Source organism: Leuciscus leuciscus (assembly GCF_965113295.1).
Source record: "Leuciscus leuciscus genome assembly, chromosome: 8".
Lineage (NCBI taxonomy): Eukaryota > Metazoa > Chordata > Actinopteri > Cypriniformes > Leuciscidae > Leuciscus > Leuciscus leuciscus.
In genome coordinates, this window is record NC_138732.1 from 43,074,138 (window position 1) to 43,099,941 (window position 25,804).

At 42.1% G+C, this 25,804-nt stretch overlaps 2 protein-coding genes across 2 annotated transcripts in view; both read left to right on the forward strand.

Moving 5' to 3' along the window:
• LOC309505310 (protein NLRC3-like) overlaps window positions 1-19,971 on the forward strand; it is a gene marked incomplete at its 3' end in the record, with an annotated part of 33,322 nt that extends 13,351 nt beyond the window's left edge. The window contains exons 3-9 of the mRNA XM_082178686.1: window positions 359-463; window positions 1,146-1,250; window positions 1,654-1,738; window positions 2,042-2,237; window positions 2,332-4,162; window positions 16,381-16,548; window positions 19,959-19,971. Coding sequence (XP_082034812.1) covers window positions 359-463; window positions 1,146-1,250; window positions 1,654-1,738; window positions 2,042-2,237; window positions 2,332-4,162; window positions 16,381-16,548; window positions 19,959-19,971 — 2,503 coding nt within the window. The remainder of the gene's footprint in view (window positions 1-358; window positions 464-1,145; window positions 1,251-1,653; window positions 1,739-2,041; window positions 2,238-2,331; window positions 4,163-16,380; window positions 16,549-19,958) is intronic.
• Window positions 1-25,804, forward strand: part of LOC309504502 (uncharacterized protein) — a 282,483-nt gene that overhangs the window by 138,764 nt on the left and 117,915 nt on the right. The window lies entirely within an intron of this gene.

Genomic DNA, 25,804 nt, shown 5'->3' on the forward strand with positions numbered 1-25,804 from the left:
ACATTAATTTGTGGGTTGAAAAACTATTAAATCTACAGGAATATATCTTAGTTTATGCAGTTCGTTACAGATGCGGTTAGCTAGCCCTGACTAATAGTAATAGTACACGCTCTGACCATCCAATCAAAGGATGTGAAAATGCAAACAAAAGCACAGACTAAATGTTCACGGGTAAGAGGAACACAACAACCAAAACAACCAAACATGAATATGTCCTTCCATCCATCTTTAGTCATAGATGGACAAAAGTACGGCTATACTGCATTTAATTACCATTTGCAACATTAAACCCTTTCTAATGAGACTGCAGTGTCTCCTGTAGTGAAGTGTTTTATCTTCCTGCTCTTTGTGTCATTAGTGAAAGATCAGGCTCACATGTGTCCAGCTCTGTGTCTGTGAAGAGTGACTGGTCAAAAGGAGAAGGACCAAAATTCAGTGAGAGAAAACCATCATCTAACAAAAGGTATTACATGTGTTACTTAATGTTGGTCACACATAGACTGTTAGAACATATTTCAGCAATCAGATTTTTTTTTTTACTTATTAGATTTGAATTCTACTTTTTGTAATACCCATTAGGGCTTGGCGATATGGCCAAAAAAAAATCATATGTCTGTATTTTTTGGTTGAATTGCGATAAATGGTATATATTTGTAATTTTCTCTTTTCTATTTGGTTCAAATTATATATTTATTTAAAAAAAAAGTTTTATATTACATCCTGCCCAGTGTTGTCTTACAAACAATGTTCATATTGAAGGCTATGAAAACAAATACTGTGAATCTAACCATGTAGGCTGTGCTATATTATGTGCAAAAAAGGGTTAAAACCACATTACACTACACTAATTGTTACAACATTACAATCCAAAAACATAAATAATGCTTTTTAAAGCAGACGTTATATTCACTAAACTTAAAAATAAATGCAAACAAAAGCACAGACTAAATGTTCACGAGTAAGAGGAACACAACAACCAAAACAACCAAACATGAATATGTCCTTCCATGCATCTTTAGTCATAGATGGACAAAAGTACGGCTATACTGCTTTTAATTACTATTTGCAACATTAAACCCTTTCTAATGAGACTGCAGTGTCTCCTGTAGTGAAGTGTTTTATCTTCCTGCTCTTTGTGTCATTAGTGTAAGATCAGGCTCACATGTGTCCAGCTCTGTGTCTGTGAAGAGTGACTGGTCAAAAGGAGAAGGACCAAAATTCAGTGAGAGAAAACCATCATCTAACAAAAGGTATTACATGTGTTACTTAATGTTAGTCACACATAGACTGTTAGAACATATTTCAGCAAAAATGTATCATAAAACTTTGTTCAAATATCGTTCCAATTTACAAACAGTAGTGCTATAAAAACTCAAAGGGAGCATCAGCAAAAAGATTGAAATTTTGATTGAAATTATAATAAAAAAAATTGTAATACCCATTTATTTTAGTGTGCTGACATAACTGCTGAACAACATATTAAAATACCTATTGTTGATGCAGAATTCACTATTTATTTATACTTAAATAGATCCTATACTTTAACAGCAAAAACTAAAGTAAAAAAAACACTAAAATTGCTAATGTTTTCTTTTTCTCTGCTAAAAATTATATTTTGGCTGAAAATTCCATATTTATTTCATTGGCTAACAGGCTTCAATGTGAGACATTCGACTCAGATGTTCAGACTCACAGGAACCTCAAGAGTTTCAAAGACAATCTTCTTGGGATATTCCAGGTAGGAAAACACATTTTCATAAATGTTTGTATTTATAACAAACTAATAAGTTACTGAACATTTTTTTTGCAAAAATAATAAAATAGAAATTTTAAGAACCCATAAAATAATAATCAAAATGTGTTGTTTTTGTACTTTTTGTGTTAAATGGCTAATTGACATGTTTGATTTTAACTGTTTTTTTTATTTTATATTATTTTAGAAATATTTTTAATTACTGAATAAATAGTTTTGACGAAACATGGATGTGGATCTGGTTAAATTGTGTTGTTTTGTCCCTTATTTTTCTTGTTTTGTTTGTAGAATCTTGAGAGCAAAATAATCACATTTTTGAAGAATGAACTGGAAAATTTTAAGAACATATTACAAAAAGAGAACACACAATACTTTGTGAAGGACTTTAATGAGAATAGATGCAGTATCAAAGAATCAGCTCTTGATCTCACACTACATTACCTGAGAGAGATGAAGCAAGATGAAGCTGCTGATGCTCTAGAAGGTAAGAGACACATGATCATCTGTCTGATTATATCCTATTAATGTAGGAGAGAAAATGAAGACTAAAACTATCTATTTTCTGTTCCTGTGTTTAGATGAGCTGTTCTTCATTCCTCAGCTGAAATGTAGCCTAAAGAAGAAGTATCAATGCGTGTTTGAAGGAATTGCGAAGCAAGGTGACTCCACACTTCTGAATAACATCTACACAGATCTCTATATCACTCAGGGTAGCAGTGAACAGGTCAATACTGAACATGAGGTGAGACAGATTGAAGTTGCTTCCAGGCGTCATGAAGCACAAGAGATACAGGTTGAATGCAAAAATTTGTTTGAAGCACCTGAACAAGACGAGGAGATCCGAACTGTACTGACAAAAGGAGTCGCTGGCATCGGGAAATCAGTCTCTGTGCAAAAGTTTGTTCTGGACTGGGCTGAAGGAAAAGAAAATCAAGATATCCGCTTCATATTTCCTCTTCCATTCAGAGAGATGAACTTAAAGGAGAAAGAAATACTGAGTTTGATGGACCTTATAACTACATTTTTACCAGAGACTGAAGGACTGAACCTTACAAGAAGGAATCAATTCAAAGTCCTGTTCATCCTGGATGGATTGGACGAATGTCGCCTTCCTCTGAAGTTTGATTGTAATGAGACGTGGCGTGATGTGTCGTCACCAGCCTCTCTGGATGTTCTCCTAACGAACCTCATGAAGGGAAATCTGCTTCCTTCTGCTCTCATCTGGATCACCACCAGACCAGCAGCTGCCAGTAAGATTCCTCCTGACTGTATCGACCGGCTGACAGAGATACGAGGATTCAGTGACGCACAGAAGGAAGAGTACTTCAAAAAAAGATTCACTGATGAGAATCAGGCCAACACAATCATAGATCATGTTAAAAAATCAAAGAGTCTCTTTATCATGTGCCACATCCCAGTCTTTTGCTGGATTTCAGCCACTGTTCTCCAGAACATTCTGGAGGAGAAAAGAAATAATGATGTGAAAAACACTCAGGCTGATGAGATCTCTAAAACACAGCAGGAATCAAACACTGAAGACACTCCCAAGACTCTGACACAAATGTACACACACTTCCTCCGCTTCCAGATCCAGCAGAGCCGCCGAAAGTATGACGGAGAATACACACCAGATGTTTCCTGGGATAAAGACGCCATCATTTCACTGGGGAAACTGGCATTTCATCAGCTGGAAAGAAACAACCTGATCTTCTATGACACAGACCTGGAAGCCTGTGGTATTGACGTCTATAAGGCATCAGTGTACTCAGGCATGTGTACCCAGATCTTTAAGGAGGAAACAGGGATTGTTCTTGGTACCATGTTCTGCTTTGTTCACTTGAGCATTCAAGAGTTTATTGCAGCCGTTTATGCTCATCTGTTTCTAGACATCAACAAGACAAGTGTGTTTGTTCATGAGTCTACAGAACAGGAAAACAGAAATGAAACCATGATTGATTTACTCAAGACTGCAGTGGACAAGGCGCTCGAGAGTGACAATGGACACCTGGACCTTTTCCTTCGCTTCCTCCTCGGCCTGTCGCTTCAGTCCAATCAACGACTCTTACGAGGTCTGTTAACACAGCAAGAAGACAATGACCAGAGCAACAAGGAAATAGTTCAGTACATCAAGCAGAAATTAGAAGATGATCTTCCTGTAGAGAGATCCATCAATCTATTCTACTGTCTGAATGAACTGAACGACCAAACTCTGGTGAAGGAGATTCAGACCCACCTTAGCAGAGGAAGTCTCTCATCTGGTGACCTTTCACCTGCCCAGTGGTCTGCTTTGGCCTTTGTGTTGTTGACATCAGAAGAAGAGCTGGAAGAGTTTGAGCTTCAGAAATTCAAGAAATCAGACGAGTGTCTCATCGGATTTTTGGCAGTCATCAAAGCCTCCAGAAGAGCTCTGTAAGTCACTTAGTCAAGTCAAGTCAAGTCATCTTCATTTTTATAGCGCTTTTAACAATGTACAGGGTGGGCCATTTATATGGATACACCGCAACAACATGGGAATGGCTGGTGACACCAAAGTCCCGTTTGTGGCACACCAGTACATGTGAGGGGGCAAACTCCTCAAGATGGGTGGTGACCATGACATATACTAATGTGCCACAAACAGGACCTCAATATCACCAACCACTCCCATGCCACCACGGTGTATCCATATAAATGGCCCACCCTGTAGATTGTTTCAAAGCAGCTTTACAGAGATAAACGTATAATTTATTGTAACAGAGATTGTTTTGGCTTTATAGCGGTTCTTTAATAAAGTTATTTTCCAGCTAAAGTTAGTTTTGATTGATTGGCTTCCGTCGCAACGATCATTTGTTATTAAATTAGGGGCCGCTAAGATGACACCATTCTCTCTACATAGAATCCTTCGTCAGATCTGGATACGGCCTGGATTCGGCAGGCTGCGGGAAAACCTCAGGACAAACAAAGACACTAAAATTAGCGTAGATGCCATTCTTCTTATGATGTAACGAGTACATCAGGATTTATTAAGTGTTCCCGGTTCCGGCTGACCTAATCTGTGCAGCCTAACATTGAATTAAAGAAGTCTATAATGTGTTATGTGAATGCTAGGTCAAAGAGATGTGTTTTTAATCTTGCTATGAACTGACAGAGTGTGTCTGCTTCCCGGACAATGGTAGGAAGACTGTTCCAAAGTTTTGGTGCTAAATAGGAAAAGGATCTACCGCCAGCAGTCGATTTTGATATTCTAGGTATTATCAACTGACCGGAATTTTGAGATCGCAATAGACATGAAGGACTATAATGCATTAAGAGCTCGTTTAAGTACTGCGGAGCTAAACCATTTAGTGCTTTGTAAGTAATCAGCAATATTTAAAAATGTATACGATGTTTAATAGAGAGCAAATGCCGTGTTGACAGAACAGGGCTAATATGGTCATACTTCTTGGTTCTGGTAAGAACTCGAGCTGCTGCGTTTTGGACTAGCTGTAGTTTGTTTATTAAGCGTGCAGGGCAACCATCCAGTAGAGCATTACAATAATCTAGCCTTGAGGTCATGAATGCATGAACTAATTGTTCCGCATTTGTCAATGAGAGCATATGGCGTAATTTAGATATATTTTTAAGATGGAAAAATGCGGTTTTACAGATACTAGACACGTGACTTTCAAATGAAAGATTGGTATCAAAGAGCATCCTAACCGACGACGAAGACTTGACAGAGCAGCCATCAAGTGTTAGACAGTATCTAGGTTATTACGTGAGGAAGTTTTTTGTCCAATAATTAGAATCTCTGTTTTTTCAGAATTAAGTAGTAGGAAATTACTAGTCATCCAATTTTTTATATCAGCTATGCATTCCGTTAATTTTGTGAATTGGTAAGTTTCGTTAGGTTTTGAAGAAATATACAGCTGAGTATCGTCTGCATAACAGTGAAAGCTAATTCCATGTTTCATAATGATATCTCCTAATGGTAGCATGTAGAGAGTGAACAGCAACGGTCCTAGTACTGAGCCTTGTGGTACGCCATACTGAACTTGTGATCGATAAGACATCTCTTCATTTACTGCTACAAACTGATAACGGTCAGATAAGTATGATTTAAACCATGCTAGTGCAATTCCACTAATGCCAACATAGTTCCCTTTCGTTCGGGAACTCCTACGTCTCGTCGGAGGAGTTTCCAACGAATTGGGATCACGCTAGGGAGACCAACTGCCTTCGAGTGAATTAAAACGAGCCAATGAATATTGGCAAGCAACATTTGCATTCCGCGGCCCGCCTACAAGCGCGGGTATAAAGGCGGAAGCAAGCGCATACACAAACGCTTTCTGCTTCGGAGCCGACCAGTTGTGTCCTCTGAGTGTACGAGCGTTTTGGATTGTGTTTCCGTGAAGCTCAACGAGTCTGCTGTTTCGGACCTCTTTTGTGTTGGTGTTACGGCGCGGCAGTGATCTTCGCGATCTCCCGGATCCCATCTGTCACTTCAAGCGATCTGCTTTTTCAAAAGAGCTGTTGTCACAGCTGGTATTCGGTTGAGTGCACACAGTGGGCTTGCAGTTTCCCCGCTGTGTTGCCGCGTTTATCCCTGTGTGCTTCGGCACACTAAATGAGCTTTCTGAAAGAGTAACACGGGTGAAGATCGCGTCCTTTTAAGGATGACGTTTCACCCGTGTGTTTCTGGGTGCGGTCAATATCTGCCTCCGGCTGATGGTCACGATCGCTGCCTCACGTGCTTGGGCCTCGCGCACGCTGAGGCAGCGTTGGTGAATGAGTCATGTTCTCATTGCGGGAACATGACCATCACGGCATTGAGACTTAGACTGAGATCCCTCAGACGAGGGGGAGTCCCTTTGGCGATTCCCCGATCTAGTTCTTCTTCTGGTTCAGTTCAGAAGAAGTCTACTTCGGCTAATCCCATGGGTGGTCTGAGGATTACTGTGAGGAATAACCCGCCGGGTGAAAGACCCCCACGGGCCCCTCAATCCTCCGTGTCGCAGCCATCGGAGTCTTCGATCGAGGCGGCTGGGTCATCTCGTGTGACTCCGGCTCCACCGGAGGATCAGATGTCGATCGCTGCATCGGAGGGAGAGCGGTCATCTTCTGGGGATGGCGATTCGGCTGCGTTGCCCCCTTCGGGTGTGGTAGCGTTGCCCGAGTTGGACCCAGAAATGGCCGCTATGCTTGCCCGGGCGGCCGCGAGTGTCGGGCCCGTGTGGAACCCTCGCGGCTCGACGATTAGAATATTCTCAGCGCACCGCCCCAGTGCCATTCTTTCCGGAAGTGCATGAGGAGGTGACGAGGTCGTGGAAGGCCCCTCGGGCGGCCCGACACAGATCGACTCCCTCCTCCTCCCTCACCACTCTCGATGGCGGGGCAGTGAAGGGATACGAGGGCATCCCCCCAGTGGAATGGTCTGTGGTGATGCATCTGTGTCCCAAGACCGCGTCCACCTGGCGGGGTAACCCCTCGCTCCCCTCCCGCGCCTGTAGGTTCTCTTCCGGTCTGACCGGAAAGGCCTATAGTGCGTGTGGGGAAGCTGCTTCTGCCCTGCATGCCATGGCGCTTCTCCAGGTTCACCAGGCGAAGGCGCTCTGCGACATGCAGGAGGGTGGTACTGACCCAGGGGTGCTCCAAGAGCTGCGTACGGCGACGGACCTTGCCCTACGGGCGACGAAAGTCACCGCACGTTCCCTGGGTTGGCGATGTTCCCTCTTGTGCTCTTCGGCGACGCGGTGGAGGATTACGCCCAACAGTTCTCCGCCGCCCAGAAGCAGTCGAAGGTGATTAAACACATCATGCCACGGAGACAGGGTGCTGCTGCCCAGTCTTAACTGGCTGCGCCTCCGGCTGCTCGTTGCCGAGGGTGCCCTTCTGCCGCCGCCTCCGCACCTGCTCAGCCTAGGCAGCAGCCCCCACCTAGGCAGCAGGGTGCCGGCCGCAAGAGAGCTGCCCAGCCTGCTCCCAGCGCCTCTAAACCTACAGGCAAGCGGAGAGGGAAGAGACCCTGAGACAGGCGACCCAGGGGACATGCCTGCTGCTCTACGGGAGTGTGCCTCTGCACCACTCCTTCCCCCGGAGGAGGGCCGGGTGGAGAATCTTTGGTTTCCTTTTTTTTCTGTTCCGCCGCTGGCCAGCAGACCAGCGGTACCCAAAGTTTCAATAAAAGAGCAGTTTCTATTTCTCCTGGGTCATACACGGTCGAGACTGGTAGTCCAGGACGATGCTCATTTGCCTCGTCGCTCCCAGTCTCCTCCATCCAAGAGGGTCAGAATGACAGTCTGTGCCGCCACGTTGCCTCGCCGCTCTCATTCCCCTCGTCCCAGTGCTCAGGTGACAGTGATGCCGCCTCGGCCTCATCAATCTCATCTCCCACTGGGCAGGGAGGTGCGGAAACCTGGACTCGATCCCCGCGGGCGTCGTTCCTCGTTTCCCCTCCCTCCTTCGCCTCGGGGCAACGAACAGTCGAACGCCTCCGTGCCTTCCCTGTCGTTTGCCCCCGCGTGGAAGCAGGCTCCACTTCCGGCTGCTTCAGTGCCTCCGGAGTCGAGTCCCTGCCTTCCACCTCGCTGCCCCACCCTGGGTACGCCGGTGGTCCGGGTCGGTTCACTGGTACGGTTCTTCGAAGCCTGGCTAGCGCTTCCCAGGCCGTCCCGGTGGCTCACCCGTACCATCCGGCTCGGCTACGCAATTCAGTTTGCTCGCTGGCCTCCCAGGTTCAGGGCCGTCCGCTTCACCCATGTGCGGTCAGTGGGTGCCCCTGTCTTGCGGAAAGAGATCGACAGACGCGATCGAGCCGGTCCCTCCAGCCGAGATGAGGTCTGGGTTCTACAGCCCTAACTTCATTGTACCCAAGAAAGGCGGTGGGCTACGGCCAATCCTGGACCTGCGGGTTTTGAATCGGGCCCTGCACAAGCTCCCGTTCAAAATGCTCACGCAGAAACGCATCTTCGAAATGCATCCGTCCCCAGGATTGGTTTGCAGCGATCGACCTGAAGGACGCGTACTTTCACGTCTCGATTCTTCCTCGACACAGACCGTTTCTTCGGTTTGCTTTCGAGGGTCGAGCGTATCAGTACAAAGTCCTACCCTTTGGGCTGGCCCTGTCGCCCCGTGTCTTTACGAAAGTCGCGGAGGCGGCCATTGTTCCCATGAGAGAACATGGCATTCGCATTCTCAACTATCTCGACGACTGGCTTATAATAGCTCACTCGCGAGACCTGTTGTGCGAACACAGGGACATGGTGCTTCGGCATCTCAGCCGGTTGGGCCTTCAGGTCAACTGGGACAAGAGCAAACTCTGCCCCACGCAGAGGATCTCTTATCTCGGTATGGAGCTGGACTCGGTCAGCCAGACTGCGCGCCTCAGAGCGCATCCAGTCAGTGCTCAACTGCCTCAAGTCCTTTCAAGGCAGGTCAGCGGTCCCACTGAAACAGTTTCAGAGGCTCCTGGGGCATATGGCTGCCGCAGCCGCGGTAACGCCGCTCGGCTTGCTGCATATGAGACCGCTTCAGCGCTGGCTTCACGGCCGAGTCCCGAGATGGGCGTGGCAGAGCGGCACGTTCTGGGTGAACATCACGCCGCACTGTCGCCAAACCTTCAGTCCTTGGTCGGACCCTGCGTTTCTACGAGCCGGAGTGCCCTTAGTCCAGGTGTCCAGGCATGCTGTGGTTTTCACAGATGCTTCTGCCAGCGGCTGGGGGGCCACGTACAACGGGCATGCAGTCTCGGGTCTGTGGACGGGGCCCCAACTGCATTGGCACATCAACTGCCTAGAGTTGCAAGCAGTACGCTTAGCCTTGTGCCGCCTCAGAGGCTTACTTCGTCACAGGCATGTACTGGTCCGTACGGACAGCACTGCGACCGTTGCGTACATCAACCGCCAAGGTGGTCTACGCTCCCATCGTATGTCGCGACTCGCCCGCCATCTCCTCCTTTGGAGTCAGAAGCATCTGAGGTCGCTTCGAGCCATTCATGTCCCTGGTGTGCTCAACCGTGCAGCCGACGAGCTCTCACGGCAGCCCCCTCTTCCGGGAGAATGGCGACTCCATCCCCAGGTGGTCCAGCTGATATGGGAAATCTTCGGAGCCGCTCATCTGTTTGCCTCTCCGGACACTGCCAGTTGTTTTATTCCCTGACCGAAGGAACTCTCGGCACGGACGCACTGGCGCACAGCTGGCCCCAGGGCCTTCGCAAATATGCGTTTCCCCCAGTGAGCCTTCTCGCACAGACTTTGTGCAAGATCAGGGAGGACGAGGAGCAAGTCCTGCTTTTGATGCGCCGTATTGGCCCAACCGGACTTGGTTTGCAGAACTCATGCTTCTTGCGACAGCCCCTACTTGGCCGATTCCTCTGAGGAAGGACCTTCTTTCTCAGAGACGGGGCACTCTATGGCACCCGCGTCCAGACCTCTGGAAACTCCATGTCTGGTCCCTGGACGGGACGCGGAGGTTCTAGGTGGCCTACCACAGGCTGTGGTAGACACCATCTCTTCCGCTAGAGCCCCCTCTACGAGGCGCCTCTATGCGTTGAAGTGGAACCTATTCGTCGGTTGGTGCTCTTCCCGCCGGGAAGACCCCCGAACTTGCCCGATCAGTGTCGTGCTTTCCTTCCTGCAGCATGGGTTGGAGCAAAGGCTGTCTCCCTCCACCCTCAAAGTGTATGTTGCCGCAATAGCTGCACATCACGATGCAGTAGAAGGTAAGTCTTTGGGAAAGCACGACCTGATCCTCAGGTTCCTCAGGGGTGCTAGGAGATTAAATCCTCCTCGTAATCAGCACCCCGTATCCTCTTGGGATCTGACTTTAGTGCTCAGAGCACTCCAGAGTCCACCTTTTGAGCCCTTGCATGCAGTTGATTTAAATATTCTGTCAATGAAGACAGCTCTCCTGCTCGCTTTGGCATCCATCAAGAGGGTAGGGGACCTGCAGGCATTTTCGGTCGACGAATCGTGCCTAGAGTTCGCGCCGGACTTCTCTCACGTTGTTCTGAGACCCCGGCCCGGATATGTGCCCAAGGTTCCTACCACTCCTTTTAGAGATCAGGTAGTGAACCTGCAAGCGCTGCCCCCGGAGGAGGCAGACCCAGCCCTGGCTTTGCTCTGTCCTGTTCGCGCTCTGCGCTGCTACATTGACATAACTCAAAGCTTTAGGACCTCAGACCAGCTCTTTGTCTGTTACGGAGGCCAGCAGAAGTGGAAGGCTGTCTCCAAGCAGAGGTTAGCACACTGGCTAGTGGATGCTATCGTCCGGGCTTATGAGTCCCAGGACGTGCCTTGTCCACCTAGGTTGAGGGCACAATTTACTAGGAGTGTTGCCTCCTCCTGGGCTTTGGCTCAAGGCGCCTCGCTGACAGATATCTGTAGAGCTGCGGGCTGGGCAACATCCAACATGTTCGCTAGGTTTTATAGCCTTTGTGTAGAACCTATTTCCTCCCGTGTACTCGCTTCGGCCAGTAGCGCGAGGAATTAGGTTAGTGTCGGCATGCTACGCCATTCTCGCCCCAGGGGCCATATACGTGCGTTATTCTGCTCCGTTGGTTACCCAACAAACGGTTAACCTTGTGAGTTCCTCCGTCACCCCCCGGCGTCAGGCGAGGCGGATCGCCGGTCGCCAGGCTTGCTACCTTTCTCTTGAGCTGAGTACAGGCTGGGGTCCTATGTAGTCCTCTTCCCAGCTAAGCTTCTGCACATAAGAGAATAAGTTTCAAGAAACTGCGGCTGTAGCTTAGGCAGGGCGCTGAAAGGGGCCAGCATCATGGCGTTTTATTAGGGATCCCAGTTCGTTGGAAACTCCTCAGACGAGACGTAGGAGTTCCCGAAAGAAAGGGAACGTCTCGGTTACGTATGGTAACCCTCGTTCCCTGAGTAGGTAACGGAGATGTCTCGTCCCGTCGCCATGCTGCTGTACCTTCGCGGAGGACTGGACACTGTTCGGCTCCTCAGCGAAAAGCGTTTGTGTATGCGCTTGCTTCCGCCTTTATACCCGCGCTTGTAGGCGGGCCGCGGAATGCAAATGTTGCATGCCAATATTCATTGGCTCGTTTTAATTCACTCGAAGGCAGTTGGTCTCCCTAGCGTGATCCCAATTCGTTGGAAACTCCTCCGACGAGACGTCTCCGTTCCCTACTCAGGGAACGAGGGTTACCATACGTAACCGAGACGTTTTCTAGTCTATTTAAAAGAATGTTGTGGTCAATGGTGTCAAATGCAGCACTAAGATCAAGTAACACTAATAGAGAGACACAACCACGATCGGATGAGAAGAGCAAATCATTTGTGACTCTAATGAAAGCTGTCTCAGTACTATGGTACGGTCTAAATCCAGACTGGAAATCCTCACAGATATCATTTCTTTCAAGAAAGGAACACAGTTGTGAGGATACTGCTTTTTCTAATATCTTTGACAGAAAAGGTAGATTCGAGATCGGCCTGTAATTGACTAATTCTGTAGGATCAAGTTGCGTTTTTTTAACAAGCGGTTTAATCATAGCCAGCTTAAAGGTTTTTGGTACATATCCTAGAGACAAAGACAAATTAATGATATTAAGAAGAGGATCTATGACCTCTGGGAGCATCTCTTTCAGTAGCTTAGTCGGAATAGGGTCTAATATACATGTTGTCGATTTAGATGAATTAACGAGTTTGCAAAATTCTTCCTCTCCTATAGCAATAAATGAATCAATTTTTTCCTCAGGGACACTACAATGCACTGCCTGATGCAATACTGTAGTAGACGGTTGCATAGTTATAATTTTGTCCCTGATATTATCAATCTTATAAGTGAAGAAGTTCATAAAGTCATTACTGCTGTGTTACTTGGAAACTTCTGGGCTTGAAGCTTTATTTTTCGTTAGTTTAGCCACCGTTTCAAAAAAATACCTAGGATTGTTTATAGGGTTGAAAAATAAGCAGATCTAGCAGCTTTTAAAGCCTCTCTGTATGCAATCGAGCTCTCTTTCCATGAAATCCGAAATACCTCTAGTTTTGTTTTCTTCCAGTTGCGCTCCATTTTTCTGGCTGCTCTCTTAAGGGCCCGAGTGTGCTCGTTGTACCACGGCGTTGGACTATTTTCTTTAATCTTCTTTAAGCGCAACGGAGCAACTGTGTGTAAAGTGCTGGAAAAGAGAGAGTTAAAAGTTTCTGTTGCAATATCAAGTTCTTCTAAGCTATCCGGGATGCTGAGATGATGAAACTGATTAGGAAGATTATTGATAAAGCAATCTTTAATGGCAGAAGTGATAGGTCTAACATATTTGTAACATGGAGTCGGCTTTGCAGCCTTGACTAAATTAAGCTTACACGAGACTAGGTAATGATCTGAGATGTCATCGCTCTGCTGCAGAATTTCAACGGCATCAACATTTATTCCATGTGATAATATTAGATCTAGAGAATGATTACGAGAATGAGTAGGTCCTGACACGTGTTGTCTAACTCCAATTGAGTTTACAATGTCTTTAAATGCCATACCCAATGCATCTTTTTCATTATCGATGTGTATATTAAAATCACCAACAATTAGTACTTTATCTGCAGTCAATATTAATTCTGATAGAAAGTCCGCAAATTCTTTGATAAAATCATGGTGCCCTGGTGGCCTGTATACAATAGCCAGCACAAATCTCAAACGTGATTTATCGTTTACACTATATATTTTTGCATTAAGCACCAATACTTCAAAAGAAGTATATTTAAAACTTGATTTCTTAGTGGTTTTGAAAATATTACTATAAATTACAGCAACACCTCCCCCTTTGCGTTTCAAACGAGGCTCATGTTTATAACAGTAATCTTGCGGGGTGGACTCATTTAAAGTAATGTAATCGTTTGGTTTTAGCCAGGTTTCTGTCAAACACAGCATATCTATGTTATTATCTGAAATCATATCATTAACAATGAGTGCTTTTGGAGTAAGGGATCGAATATTCAGCAACCCAAGCTTTATCATTTGCTCATCTGTATTATAGCTGTTTTTTATTTGTTGAACATCAATTAAATTTTTAACCTTAGATGGGTTTGGACGTTTTTTCGGATTTCCAAATTCGGGGAACAGACGAATTATATATGATGATATATGATGATATCTCTATATGATGATATCTAGGTGAAAGAGGCTCTATGTGATGGGATTTATCTGACCTTCCTTCGTGACGCGAGGCCGCTAGCAGACAGTCGGTTAAGCCAGTCTGTCTGCTTCCGGACCTGAGCCCCAGATTGTCATGTTTGAGCTCTAAGACTATGTGCCATATTACTAGAGAGAAGAGCAGCACCATCCCAGGAGGGATGAATTCCATCTCTTTTCAACAGGTCAGGTTTGCCCCAAAAACTTTTCCAATTGTCTATGAATTCTATATTATTAAGCGGACACCACTTAGACAGCCAGCCATTGAGTAAGGACAATCTACTAACTATCTCATCACTCCGCCGAACAGGAAGGGGGCCAGAGTAAATTACAGTGCTTGACATCGTACTTGCGAGTTCACACACCTCTTTAATATTCATTTTTGTGATCTCAGACTGGCGGAGTCGGACATCATTAGTGCCGACGTGAATAATGATCTAAGCGAATTTACGATTAGCATTAGCCAGCACTTTTAAATTTGCTTTGATGTCAGGCGCTCTGGCTCCCGGCAAACATGTGACTATGGTGGCTGGTGTCTCTATTTTCACGTTCCGTGTAATAGAATCGCCAATAACTAGGGCACAATCAACAGAATTCTCAGTGGGTGTTTCACTGAGCGGGGCATATCGATTTGTTATGGTAATCGGAACGGAAGAGTGGTTTTTTGATCCGCGACTAGAGCGATCCCTCACTGTCACCCATTTGCCCTGCTGCATGGGCTCTACTTCAGCCAGAACAGAGTCATGTAAAGAGTTCACTATGCTAGGTGCATCCAAAGCAGTATCTAAAGCTCTAGCACTCTTACTATCCTCAATTAAAGTTTGGATGCGTGTCTCTAGTTCTGAAATCTTCTCCGTCAGCCTAACTGTCTCCTTGCATTTATCACATATAAATTCTATATTGCCGACAGAGAAGGCTATGCTAAACATGTGACATGAAGTGCAGGTGACAATAACAGGACAAGACATTACTCACCATGTTTGTTGACTGATTCTTACTCACCTGAGTTTTTATGAACTCAAAGGCGCGAGAGAGAAAAATAAATAAAAAATAGCTGTGTGCACGGGTGGCGCGTTAACGGGCTAGCGAATTACTAGGCAAGTGCTAGTAGTAATGGAAGCTAGCGATGTCAGGTTAATCTGGGATGTTGGTTAAGCTGTTTTTAGTAGTATAAACAACTAGAAATTGTAGTAAATGATGGTTCAAAACAAAGAAATACAAGGCTAAGACGGAGCTTACAGCACCGAAGCAAACAAACTCACAGCAGGCAGCGAGGCAGACAGGAGCAATCCTGTCTCAGGAGCAAAACTTAGTATGTTATGTCATGTTTTGGTCTAATCCAGATTATAACAGATTATTTAAAATACATTTATTTTCAGTTGTTACTTTATATCTCCCAATAAAATTACATTTTATTTGCTAAATTTCATAAGTTTTAGTTCTGTAGGTTTGATTGTTGCAGGCAAAACATATTGCAATGCAATATATAGATGATTGAGAGATACAAAAAAAAATGTATCAAAAGCCTGTTGAATCATATTTGATATATACATTTTAACTTTTTTTTCAAAAAAAAAAGTTGTTTTAATCTAATAATTGTTTATCTTGAAACATTACCTATAAATAAATTCTTAGGTTTCTTCTCTTAGGTTTACTTTAATCAGTAAAGATTTCACAAAAAAAAAAAAAAAAAAAAACTGATTTAGAATTAAACTGAAAGGCCTTTTACTTGCTAAAAAGTATTAACTATCAATCAGATGACAGCAGGCATGTAGTAGATTTTCAGCAGATTTTTTTCATTAAAGTTTTGATCAAATTGATCATTTAGAGGCCTTAGACATTCATGTATCAAATATGATACATTAGGCTTTATAGGGTTGAGTTAGCAGAGGATGAAGCACAACAGTATTGTTATCATACAACACACTGGTTTATAGTTATTTTCACTAACTTTCAATATGTAGTTCTTTTCATCTTCTGCTATAAAGCACATATGCTCTTACATAACTTCAATGCTGAAATCATTAAACCCCCAGAATGTCCTCCTCAAGACAAATGTAAAACTCATTGTCATTTAAACTATAAATCTTTACAAAAATATTTGTATTCAAGCATGTCTCATTTAATTGAGCAAATTGTTCACTTAATCAAAATTAATATATAGAAAAGGCTAGTTTTTTTTGGTGTGTAGCTCAACCTTATATTTTTACACACACACACACACACACACACACACACACACACACACACACACACACACACACACACACACACACATATATATATATGTATATATATATGTGTGTGTGTGTGTGTGTGTGTGTGTGTGTAAAAATATAAGGTTGAGCTACACACCAAAAAAAACTAGCCTTTTCTATATATTAATTTTCTATATATTAATATATATATATATAATTTCTATATATTAATATATATATATATAATAAAATAAAATTATGGAAAATATATTTAATATTTGTATATAAATGTTCCACCTAATTTCGTGATGTAATTTATTTGTCTTGCAGGCTAAATAATTGTGACTTAACAGACAAAAGCTGTTCAGCTCTGGCAACAATTCTTGGATCAGATACCAATCTGAAAGAGCTGAACATGAACAATAATAATCTGAAGGATTCAGGAGTGAAGCTGCTCTGCACTGGACTGGAGATAAACTGTACATTAAAGACACTGAGGTAAGTTGTGTTCCAACAGAAGATGTTTTAAATATTCTTTACTTTTAAATATATTTCGATCATGAAAACTCAGAATAGTTTTTTTTTAACATGTTATTGAATATGGCAATGTTAAAGGGGTCATGAACTGCATTGTTTTATTGTTTTATAATGTTTCCTGTATTGCATTTATAATGTTAATATAATTTATAAAATCATAAATTTTATAATCAAAAATTGTCATTATTTAGGAATAAACGGCATTTTTCCCACCCTGATTTTTGCCCTCTGATTTGAACTCTGGTTTGAAGGGGCATGTTTGCTGTGAGACTTCAGTGTAAACGCCCACTGCTGTGATTGGCTAATATCTTTGCATATGAAATAAGTATTACAAGTGGAACTCTCTTGAATACTTTTAGCACGCTTTTACAATTACAGGTCTCAAGATTAACTAATCGTGTAAAGTGTTGATTAAAGTATAATATTTAGATTTATGGCATTATATTTATATAGTGGCATGAAAGGTTGCAGTGATGAACATGTAGCCGATCACAGACATGTTGAGCACATCAGTGTGATCTTGTCATTGCAACTCGATTTCTGCACACTAACAAATGCTTTCATCATAACTAACAGTGCAAACACAATGTAAAATATAGCTGCAAGCAGCAATACGGGGCCAAGCCCTTCAAGGCACAGCAAGCAAAAGCCGCTGTAGCGCAATGCGGAGCCAGAAGAGCAAAACATCAGAAATGTAATGTACATCAAGCACAGCAAGTACTGTAAGCACATCAATTACAGCAGCACAGCAAGCATTTAAGCACCAAAAGCAGTGCGGAGCCGGAAGAACAAAACATCAGAAATTAAATGTACATCAAGCACAGCAGCGCAGCAAGCATTTAAGCACCAACAGCAGTGCAGAGCCGCAAGAACAAAAACAGCAGAAATTAAATGTAAATGAAGCACAGCGAGCATTTAAGCACCAACAGCAGTGCAGTGCCGGAAGGAATTTAAATGACAACTTTAAAGTCGTCCCACATGGGACTCGAACCCACAACCAGAATGGTTCGGGATGCGAGATACATGGTTTAGCAGATTGCGCCACTCAGAGGACGTGAATTGAAGAGGAGAGGGTTCAGTTTGAGCATTGAAGCATCAACAGCAGTGCGGAGCCGGAAGAGCAAAAAGAGCAGAAATAGAATGTACATGAAGAAGAGATAGGTTCAGAAGTACTTATGGATGAAATCAAAACAAGCCGCTTTAGCGCAATGCAGAGCAAAATATTAGAACAATGCAAGAATCAACACAATTTTTATGGTCATCCAACATGGTGTTCGAACCCACAACCAGAACGGCTCTGGATTAGTAACACATGGTTTAGCAGACTGCGCCACTCAGAGGACATACAATCACAAACTGCAGAGGAGAGGGTTCAGTGTAAGAATGAGCACACAAAAGCAAGTTAACCAGATTAGCATGCTAAGCTAGCTTAATGCTAATGTAGCTTATAACATGGTACATCCAATCCTGGCAAAATAGATATCCTCGGATTCGACATGACGCAAGGAATCGATAGACACCAATTTTATGATTTTGTGACAAACTGTTCACAAGTTACAGCCTCTGAACCAATTATGGGTCGACCTCATTAAGTTTGCGACATTATAACTTTTTTTTTTCCAGTATAGCAAAAAAATCGGGGACAGTACTTTTATGCGGCTCGGTCCGAAGATCATTTGAGCACAAGTTTGGACAAAATTAGACCAATTTTGAAGGAGGAGTAGCAAAAAAACTGTTTTACATTCGCTCCAATATGGCGGCCAGTCACATTGTTGAAAAATAACATATGAGATATCGTTGAAATCGGCATAAGCCAAGGAATACATTGACATAAAGAAATCAAATTTCAAGCAATGTTAGCAAAAGTTATAAGCGTTTCTTCAAAAAACAATGATATCTCTGGAACACTAGGTGGCGCTGTGATCAAACTTATCATGTACCTTCGGGCCATGCTAATGACGATCCATACCAAATTTGGTGAAGAAATTTCTAATAGTTTAAAAGATATTGCAAATTATGTCAAAATTCAAAATGGCGGACACGTGGTACATCCCATCATGACAAAATCCACGGATTCGTCATGACCCAAGGAATCGATAGACACCAAGTTTACAATTTTCTGACAATCCGTTCACAAGTTATTGGCCAAAATATGCATTTTCCATATCTCATGACCCATAGGTGGCGCTGTTCCCAACTTTGGCATGGAACCTCAGATCATGCTTCCGATGAAGTGTACCAATTTTCGTTTCGATTGATCAAAGTTTGGCCAAGCTATAGCTTCTGAACCAATTTTGGGTCGACCTCATTAAGTTTGCGACATCATAACTTTTTTTTTTTTCAGTATAGCAAAAAAATCGGGGACAGTACTTTTATGCGGCTCAGTCCAAAGATCATTTGAGCACATGTTTGGACAAAATTAGACCAATTTTGAAGGAGGAGTAGCGAAATAACTGCATACTGTACTTTTCAAAATGGCCACTACTGTAATGGGCGGAGTCTTAATGTAAGATATTGGTTCTGATCAGCATGATGAGATGAATCAGGTGTACTAAGTTTCATTTTTCTAGATCAAAGGGTTCAAAAGTTATAACCATTTCAATGTTGAATTTTTGAACTGCTGGTGGCGCTATAGAGTTGGTCCTAGAGGCTAAAAAATTGGTCCAATTACTATTCATTAGCATCACTAGAAGTGTACCAAATTTCATCATTTTCCTATGTACGGTTCATAGGGCTGCCATAGACTTCCATTTACGGAATAATAATAAGAAAACTAACAGATACAATAGGTGCCTCAGCCCCTTCGGGGCTTGGCCCCTAATAAGAGATTTGTTGATTATTACGGGAGTTTTGGCGCAAGTCCAGAACTCCGTCATTGATGCGCTGTTTGATTGACAGCATTACTCTGAGGGGGTTCAACAAAAATTCGACCGTTTCTGAAATTTAACACCCCTTCACTCAACAAATGTTATTTTTTCCCTATTTTTTCCATAAGTACATATATATATAATTGCCCCAAAAATAAACAATATAAGCAAACAAGCAGTCTTTGGGCCCTATTTTAACGATCTGAAATGCAAGTAACTTTGTGGGATCTAATATAAAACGTAAATCTAAAATGGATTGGTCTGAAGTAGCTACATTACTCATAATGCACTCGCCCCCTCAAGCGGCTCCTAATGGTATTACACCTGACCCAGATACCTCTTCTTAGGCAATAGCCAGTTCTCTCCTTTTTCCTTCTCCTTTTCTCTCTCTCTCTCTCTCTCTCTCTCTGAGCGGATGTTGGGAGTGAGGGGGTGGAGTTAGTGCACGTGAGTGGAAGAGAACGCTGTTGAATGAGTGAGGTTTTCTTTTTCTATCTTTTGCAGTTTGTTTGTGTAAATCTTTTGATTGGCAAGCATATTGTTGAGCAAGTAGATACGCTGACCGAAAACATTGTCGATCAGTGAAAGCTGGTCAATATGGCAGCATCTCAAAGTTTGGATAACTTAATGCGGAGGCATGGCATTAAAGTCATCCCCGCGGAGCGTTGTTCTGTTGAGGATTGCACAACTGCAGTCGCTGAAGTAGTTGGATACTCTAGCATGTTGTCTGCAGCTAGAATGAATAGTGCTGTAGTGATTTTTTTTTAATAGTGTAGAGAAAGTTAATGACGTTGTAGTGAAAGGGATTGTCGTTAACAATGTGTTTACCCCGGTAATGCCTTTGGTACAGCCGGCTAAAAGGATTACGCTTTCAAATGTACCGCCATTTATTAGAGATGATATAATTGAAAGGGAATTAATGAGACATGGTAAAATTTTGTCTAAAATCAGGAAGATCGTGTTAGGTTGCAGGTCACCTCAACTGAAACATGTGGTTTCATTTAGAAGACAGACACACATGATTCTAAAAAATGAAAATGAGGAGCTAAATAAAGCCATGAAATTTAAGGTGGACAACTATGATTATGTGAGCTATGCAACTTCAGAAAGTATGAAGTGCTTTGGCTGTGGATAGGAAGGACATAGGATTTCTGCTTGTCCTGAGAAGGAAGATCCAGTAGTGCCTCTGAATGAGAATAGAAATAAGGAGCAGACAAATGTAGGTACACTGATAAAAACAACTTGTAGGATTTACTTGATAAAATCATTGTAACAATTTGCACTCAATTTTTCTTAGTAATTTTTACTGCTGTGATATCAAGTACAACTTACTTGCCAGTATCAAGTAAAATGTACTTAACTCTAAATTTAACATTTGTGAGGACATTAAGTAAATGTTACTTAATTATATTTAACTTAGCAGGTTGTATTTATTAAAAGTAATTAAGTAAATTTAATTTTAAAAGGAACATCACTGTTGTGAAAATATCAAGTAAATTTTATAAATCTGTAATATTTACTGTTATGAAGTAATTAAGTAGATTTTATAATGTCTGTCCATTTCACGTTTTGAATTACTTAATTTAATGAATTTATATTACTCGCTATTATTATGTAAATGTTGCTTTTTTTAAGTGTTACCAAATAAATGTAATAATTTTCTCTGCATCAAATACTTTTATCACAAATCACAATTAAATACAATACAGTTGAACAGTTTATTACCGGTACACTGATAAAAATGATTTTGTGGTAAAGTAAATACTACAGAAAAAAACAATGTAATTTACATGAAAAAGTTAGTTCAGGCAAGAGTTAAAAAAAATTAAGTAAATTCTATATTAGTACTCAATTCAAGCGTGTAGAAATGAAAGCGCAAATATCAACATTATAAAATTAAGTAAAATTACTCAACTTTTCTGATACTGGTGTTCCCATCAGGCACTGGACCTTGAATAATTAATGAGGTTGATTTTTCACTGTTTTCAAACTGTATTTACACTGTTTCATCATTGCTTTTGTTGTTAGGATTAGTAAAGTGCCATTTTGTGCCATTTGGAGTTCATTTTCTACTCAAAATGACACACTCAAACACAAAAACGATCCATCAAATGTTACCGTCATTGTGAATTGTCTACCAAGTATTGAGGTCTCTGCGTTCACATTACGCTTAACATCTGATATGGAGATATGCTGTCTTACACAATATCTATTGTATTAATTACTTAGGTAATTTTAAGTAAAGCATACTTAATTCAATATTATATTGTTTGAGTGAAATGAATTGCAAAGGAAACTTCAACTAAATAAATATTACTCAACCTTTTACTAGCCAAGTTAAAATTACTTATTTTCTTTGTTACTTTCACTTAACTTAGTTAAGTAGAATTTACTTAATTCCATATGTGAAATTTACTTTAAAAATATGCGTGTGAAATTTACTTAAAAAATATTCGTGCAAAAACTTGGCAAAGAAAAATTGAGTAAAATTGAACTCCTATAGCTTCAATGAACAATATCAATGAGATCACACATGTGTTTAAGTTGCTAAGAGTGGGTGCTAGGGGTGTTGTAGTGATAACCATTGGGTGAAGCCGTCATAGCCGTGTTTTATCGTGAATAAAGCACAGCTATTTACCAATCAGAATCAAGGATTGGAACCAACCGTTTTATAAATAAATATATATATATATATATATATATATATATATATATATATATATATATATATATATATTAGGGCTGGGGGAATTAACGTGTTAATCTTTGCGATTAATTTGAGGTGTTTAACGCGTTAAAAAAAATAACGCAATTAACGCAGCATTTCTTTTTTGCCTCATTTTAATGGCTTCCTGTTGCGGCTGCTATTGAAAAGGTCGAAAATATGCCGTCCCGCCCCTCCGGGTTCGGCGATCAGGTTTCATTCTCGCGCAGCTTTCATGAGCGTGTCTTGTCATGAGCATGTCATGAGCGCTCCGTGTTTGCGCTGCGCGTTCTGCTCTGTCGTTAACGGCCCAAACGCTCATGTACTGTACCGATCACGCACTGGAAAAGCAAAGTCCACTCAAATAACGTGAAATTTCTCTGTAGTAGACTTCTGTTTGCTGAGCTGGTATAGTCATGCTGGGCAACAATGGTAAAATGGCCTGCTCTGATCACATGCTCTGGTAATAATAGCTTTGTAGGACTATATTTTATTTTGATAATTAGTAAAAAAAAAAAATTTTAAAAAAATCTGTTACATTTATTATGTTGATTGATTATTGAAAAAGAATAATATGTGATGCGATTTGGGAAAACCCACCACATGGTGAAATTTTACGTATTACAGGTTTTGACATATGGAAGCTGGTATCAAGCCCTTTCCAAATCTGTTTTTATTTTTTATCATAGCTTGTTGGTAGCAAAAGTTATGTTTATCTGAAGTCGGCCGATCGCTATGATTTTCTGGAACGGAATTTTGAGAAAAACAGGTTTAATAACTGTCACTGTCGGGACGCTTGGCACTCTTTTTTTTAAACAGGATTGGCGCGAAATGCGCACTAATACACATTCACTGTACATGTTATGTGGTTTATTTTATAGGTAAACTATCTTTGTAGTGTTAAGAGACACTACAAAGTATGGGATATACGGCGATTGTTTTTTTTTTTTTCACCTCTGCCGGGCGTTAGAGAAAATGGTCGCATAGAATGCATTAGAGAAAGAGAGTATTTTCAGCTTGACACTATCGCTGTTTTTCTGCACTAAACAAGGGAATTTTGGCAAGATATTTTCAGAGATAAGAGAAAAGATGTTATAGAATAATAATTTAATGAAAAAAAAAAAAATTGACATTCAAACTATTTTGGAATTTACTGAAAACGGCCCAGCGCGACATCCGACGGGTTTTCCCAGATCGCATCACATATATTGATATATTGATGTTTAATATTAATTTAATATAGGGCTATTTTCTGTTCCTTTTTTCCCCCTGTGTTGTTTAATTTAATTAGGTGATTGTAAGTTTAAATATTGATGATTACAAGCTTGGGGGAAATGCAATTAATTGCAATTAATTACAGCAAATTGTGCAATTAATTAGTTAATTTTTTTTAATCGATTCCCAGCCCTAATTTATTTATTTATTTACTGTGCATATATATAATTTCTAAAAAAAAGTGGGTCGCTCCTTGATGACCATGTAAAAAATGTGGGTCCCATGGCCAAACGAGTTGAGAACCACTGGTATAAAGCTATTCAAAACATCATTCAATGTAGGAAATTGTGATAATCGTAATTAATAATCGCAATTAAAATTTCAAGGGAATAATCGACAATTATGATTTTTGTCATAATCGTGCAGCCCTATTCTGCTCTACAATCCTTCAATGGATTTTTGAAAATGAGCGCTCTTTTGGAAGAGTTTCTTCTCTCAGCGGTGTTGGTGGACAGCACGTTTCAGCAGAGATAGCCTGAAACAAACGTCTCAGTTACATATGTAACCCTCGTTCCCTGAGTAGGGGTTTCACTTAGAAGCCTATCACCTTCGAGTATTACAAAACAAGCCAATGGCAGTGGAAATGCCATGGGTCTGCGGAATTTCTCTGATGGGTATATAAGGAAGTACACCGCAACATGCAGATATGTTTCCTGCTGAGGAGCCGAGACTGAACTCCGGCGTTTCCAGCAGTACAGCGGAAGTGGCAGGAAGACGTAACGTCTCCGTTCCCTACTCAGGGAATGAGGATTACATATGTAACCGAGACGTTCCCTTTCGTGGGCACTACGAGTTAAGTCAGTGACAACGAAATGGGGGTTCCAGTCTAATCACGCCACCTTCTCGGCTGTCTTCCAGTGCCCTGCGTAAGCCTGAGCTCCCTGTCGTGAGACTAGCATGGACGGAGGAGTCCTACTTATTACAGGAATACCAAGGTACACTGGGAAGCATATCTCAGTGGAAATAGGCAACACAATGCCCGCTCCCGAATGTGTTAGGTGTCGCCCAGCCTGCAGCTCTACATATGTCTGTTAGCGAGGTGCCATGCGCTAGAGCCCAAGAGGAGGCCACACTCCGGGTGGAGTGGGCTCTCACACCAAGGGGGCATGGTCGGCCTTCCTGCTGGTATGCCAGAGCAATGGCGTCCACTATCCAGTGAGACAACCTTTGCTTGGAGAGAGCCTTTCCCTTCAGCTTCCCACCATAACAGACAAAGAGCTGGTCAGAGGTCCTGAAACACTGCGTTCTGTCTATGTAGGCACGGAGGGCGCGTACTGGACAGAGCAGTGCCAAGGCTGGGTCTGCCTCCTCCGAGGGCAGCGCTTGCAGGTTCACCACCTGAGTAGGAACCTTGGGCACATATCCAGGCCAGGGTCTCAGGATCACGTGAGAGTTCGCCGGCCCAAATTCCAGGCACGCTTCGTCAACGGAAAATGCCTGCAGGTCTCCTACCCTCTTGATGGAGGCCAGTGCAAGCAGGAGCGCTGTCTTCATTGACAGGAGCTTAACCCTCTGAGGTCTGAGCTGTTTTCTGGCCCTGGAGGTGTTCTGACATGCTCTGACATTTGTGCTTATTTCTGTTACTTGTGACATTGTCATGGCTAAAGTCTTATTACACTGTATTTAGCACAAACTCTGCTACAATAATATATCAGCAGCATGTATGTAAAAGTTTGTAGTTTTGAGATAATGACATTTATGCGTGGTTTGTGATAATACCAAAAAAAATTGTCACTGAAATAAGGCCATGAAACCCATACTGATTATTTCTTCACAAGACTTTTGAAAATTGTATGACGTAGCCTAGAATATTTGCTCCAAAACTATGTGAAAATCACCCTGACTGCTCATTCAGATAAGACAATATATTGATTTAAAATTTCTAAGACGTGTTTTGTGTGAAGAGCCATATGCGAAGAGGCGTGATCAACTCATGAATATGTAAGCCTTCAACACCTGAGAAAGACAAAGACACTCCCCTAACTGCCCTATTAGGAGTGATCAGGCCCTGTCATTCAGAGCAACCTTGCACAAAGAATGAGGAGATTTAAAAAAGAATGGCTTTTAGATTGTTTGGATTTATTTACAACACAACATAATCCAAAAATACACAACAAATGACAAAAGAGCACATTGAAAACAATGATCCAAAGACAGAGACCTTTGTGCCATTCCTAAAAACATTGTACATACCTTTCATTTCCAAGGTGTTTGATTTTCACTTTACCATGTTCATGTACAGAGACTCATGTGAATGTTGAAGTCAGCAGGACTCAGTTGCATCTGGTCCCTGAAAGAAACGAAAAAAAGTGAACATACTGGTATCAAGAGAAACTAGGCCTGCACGATTTTGGGAATACATTTTAGATTT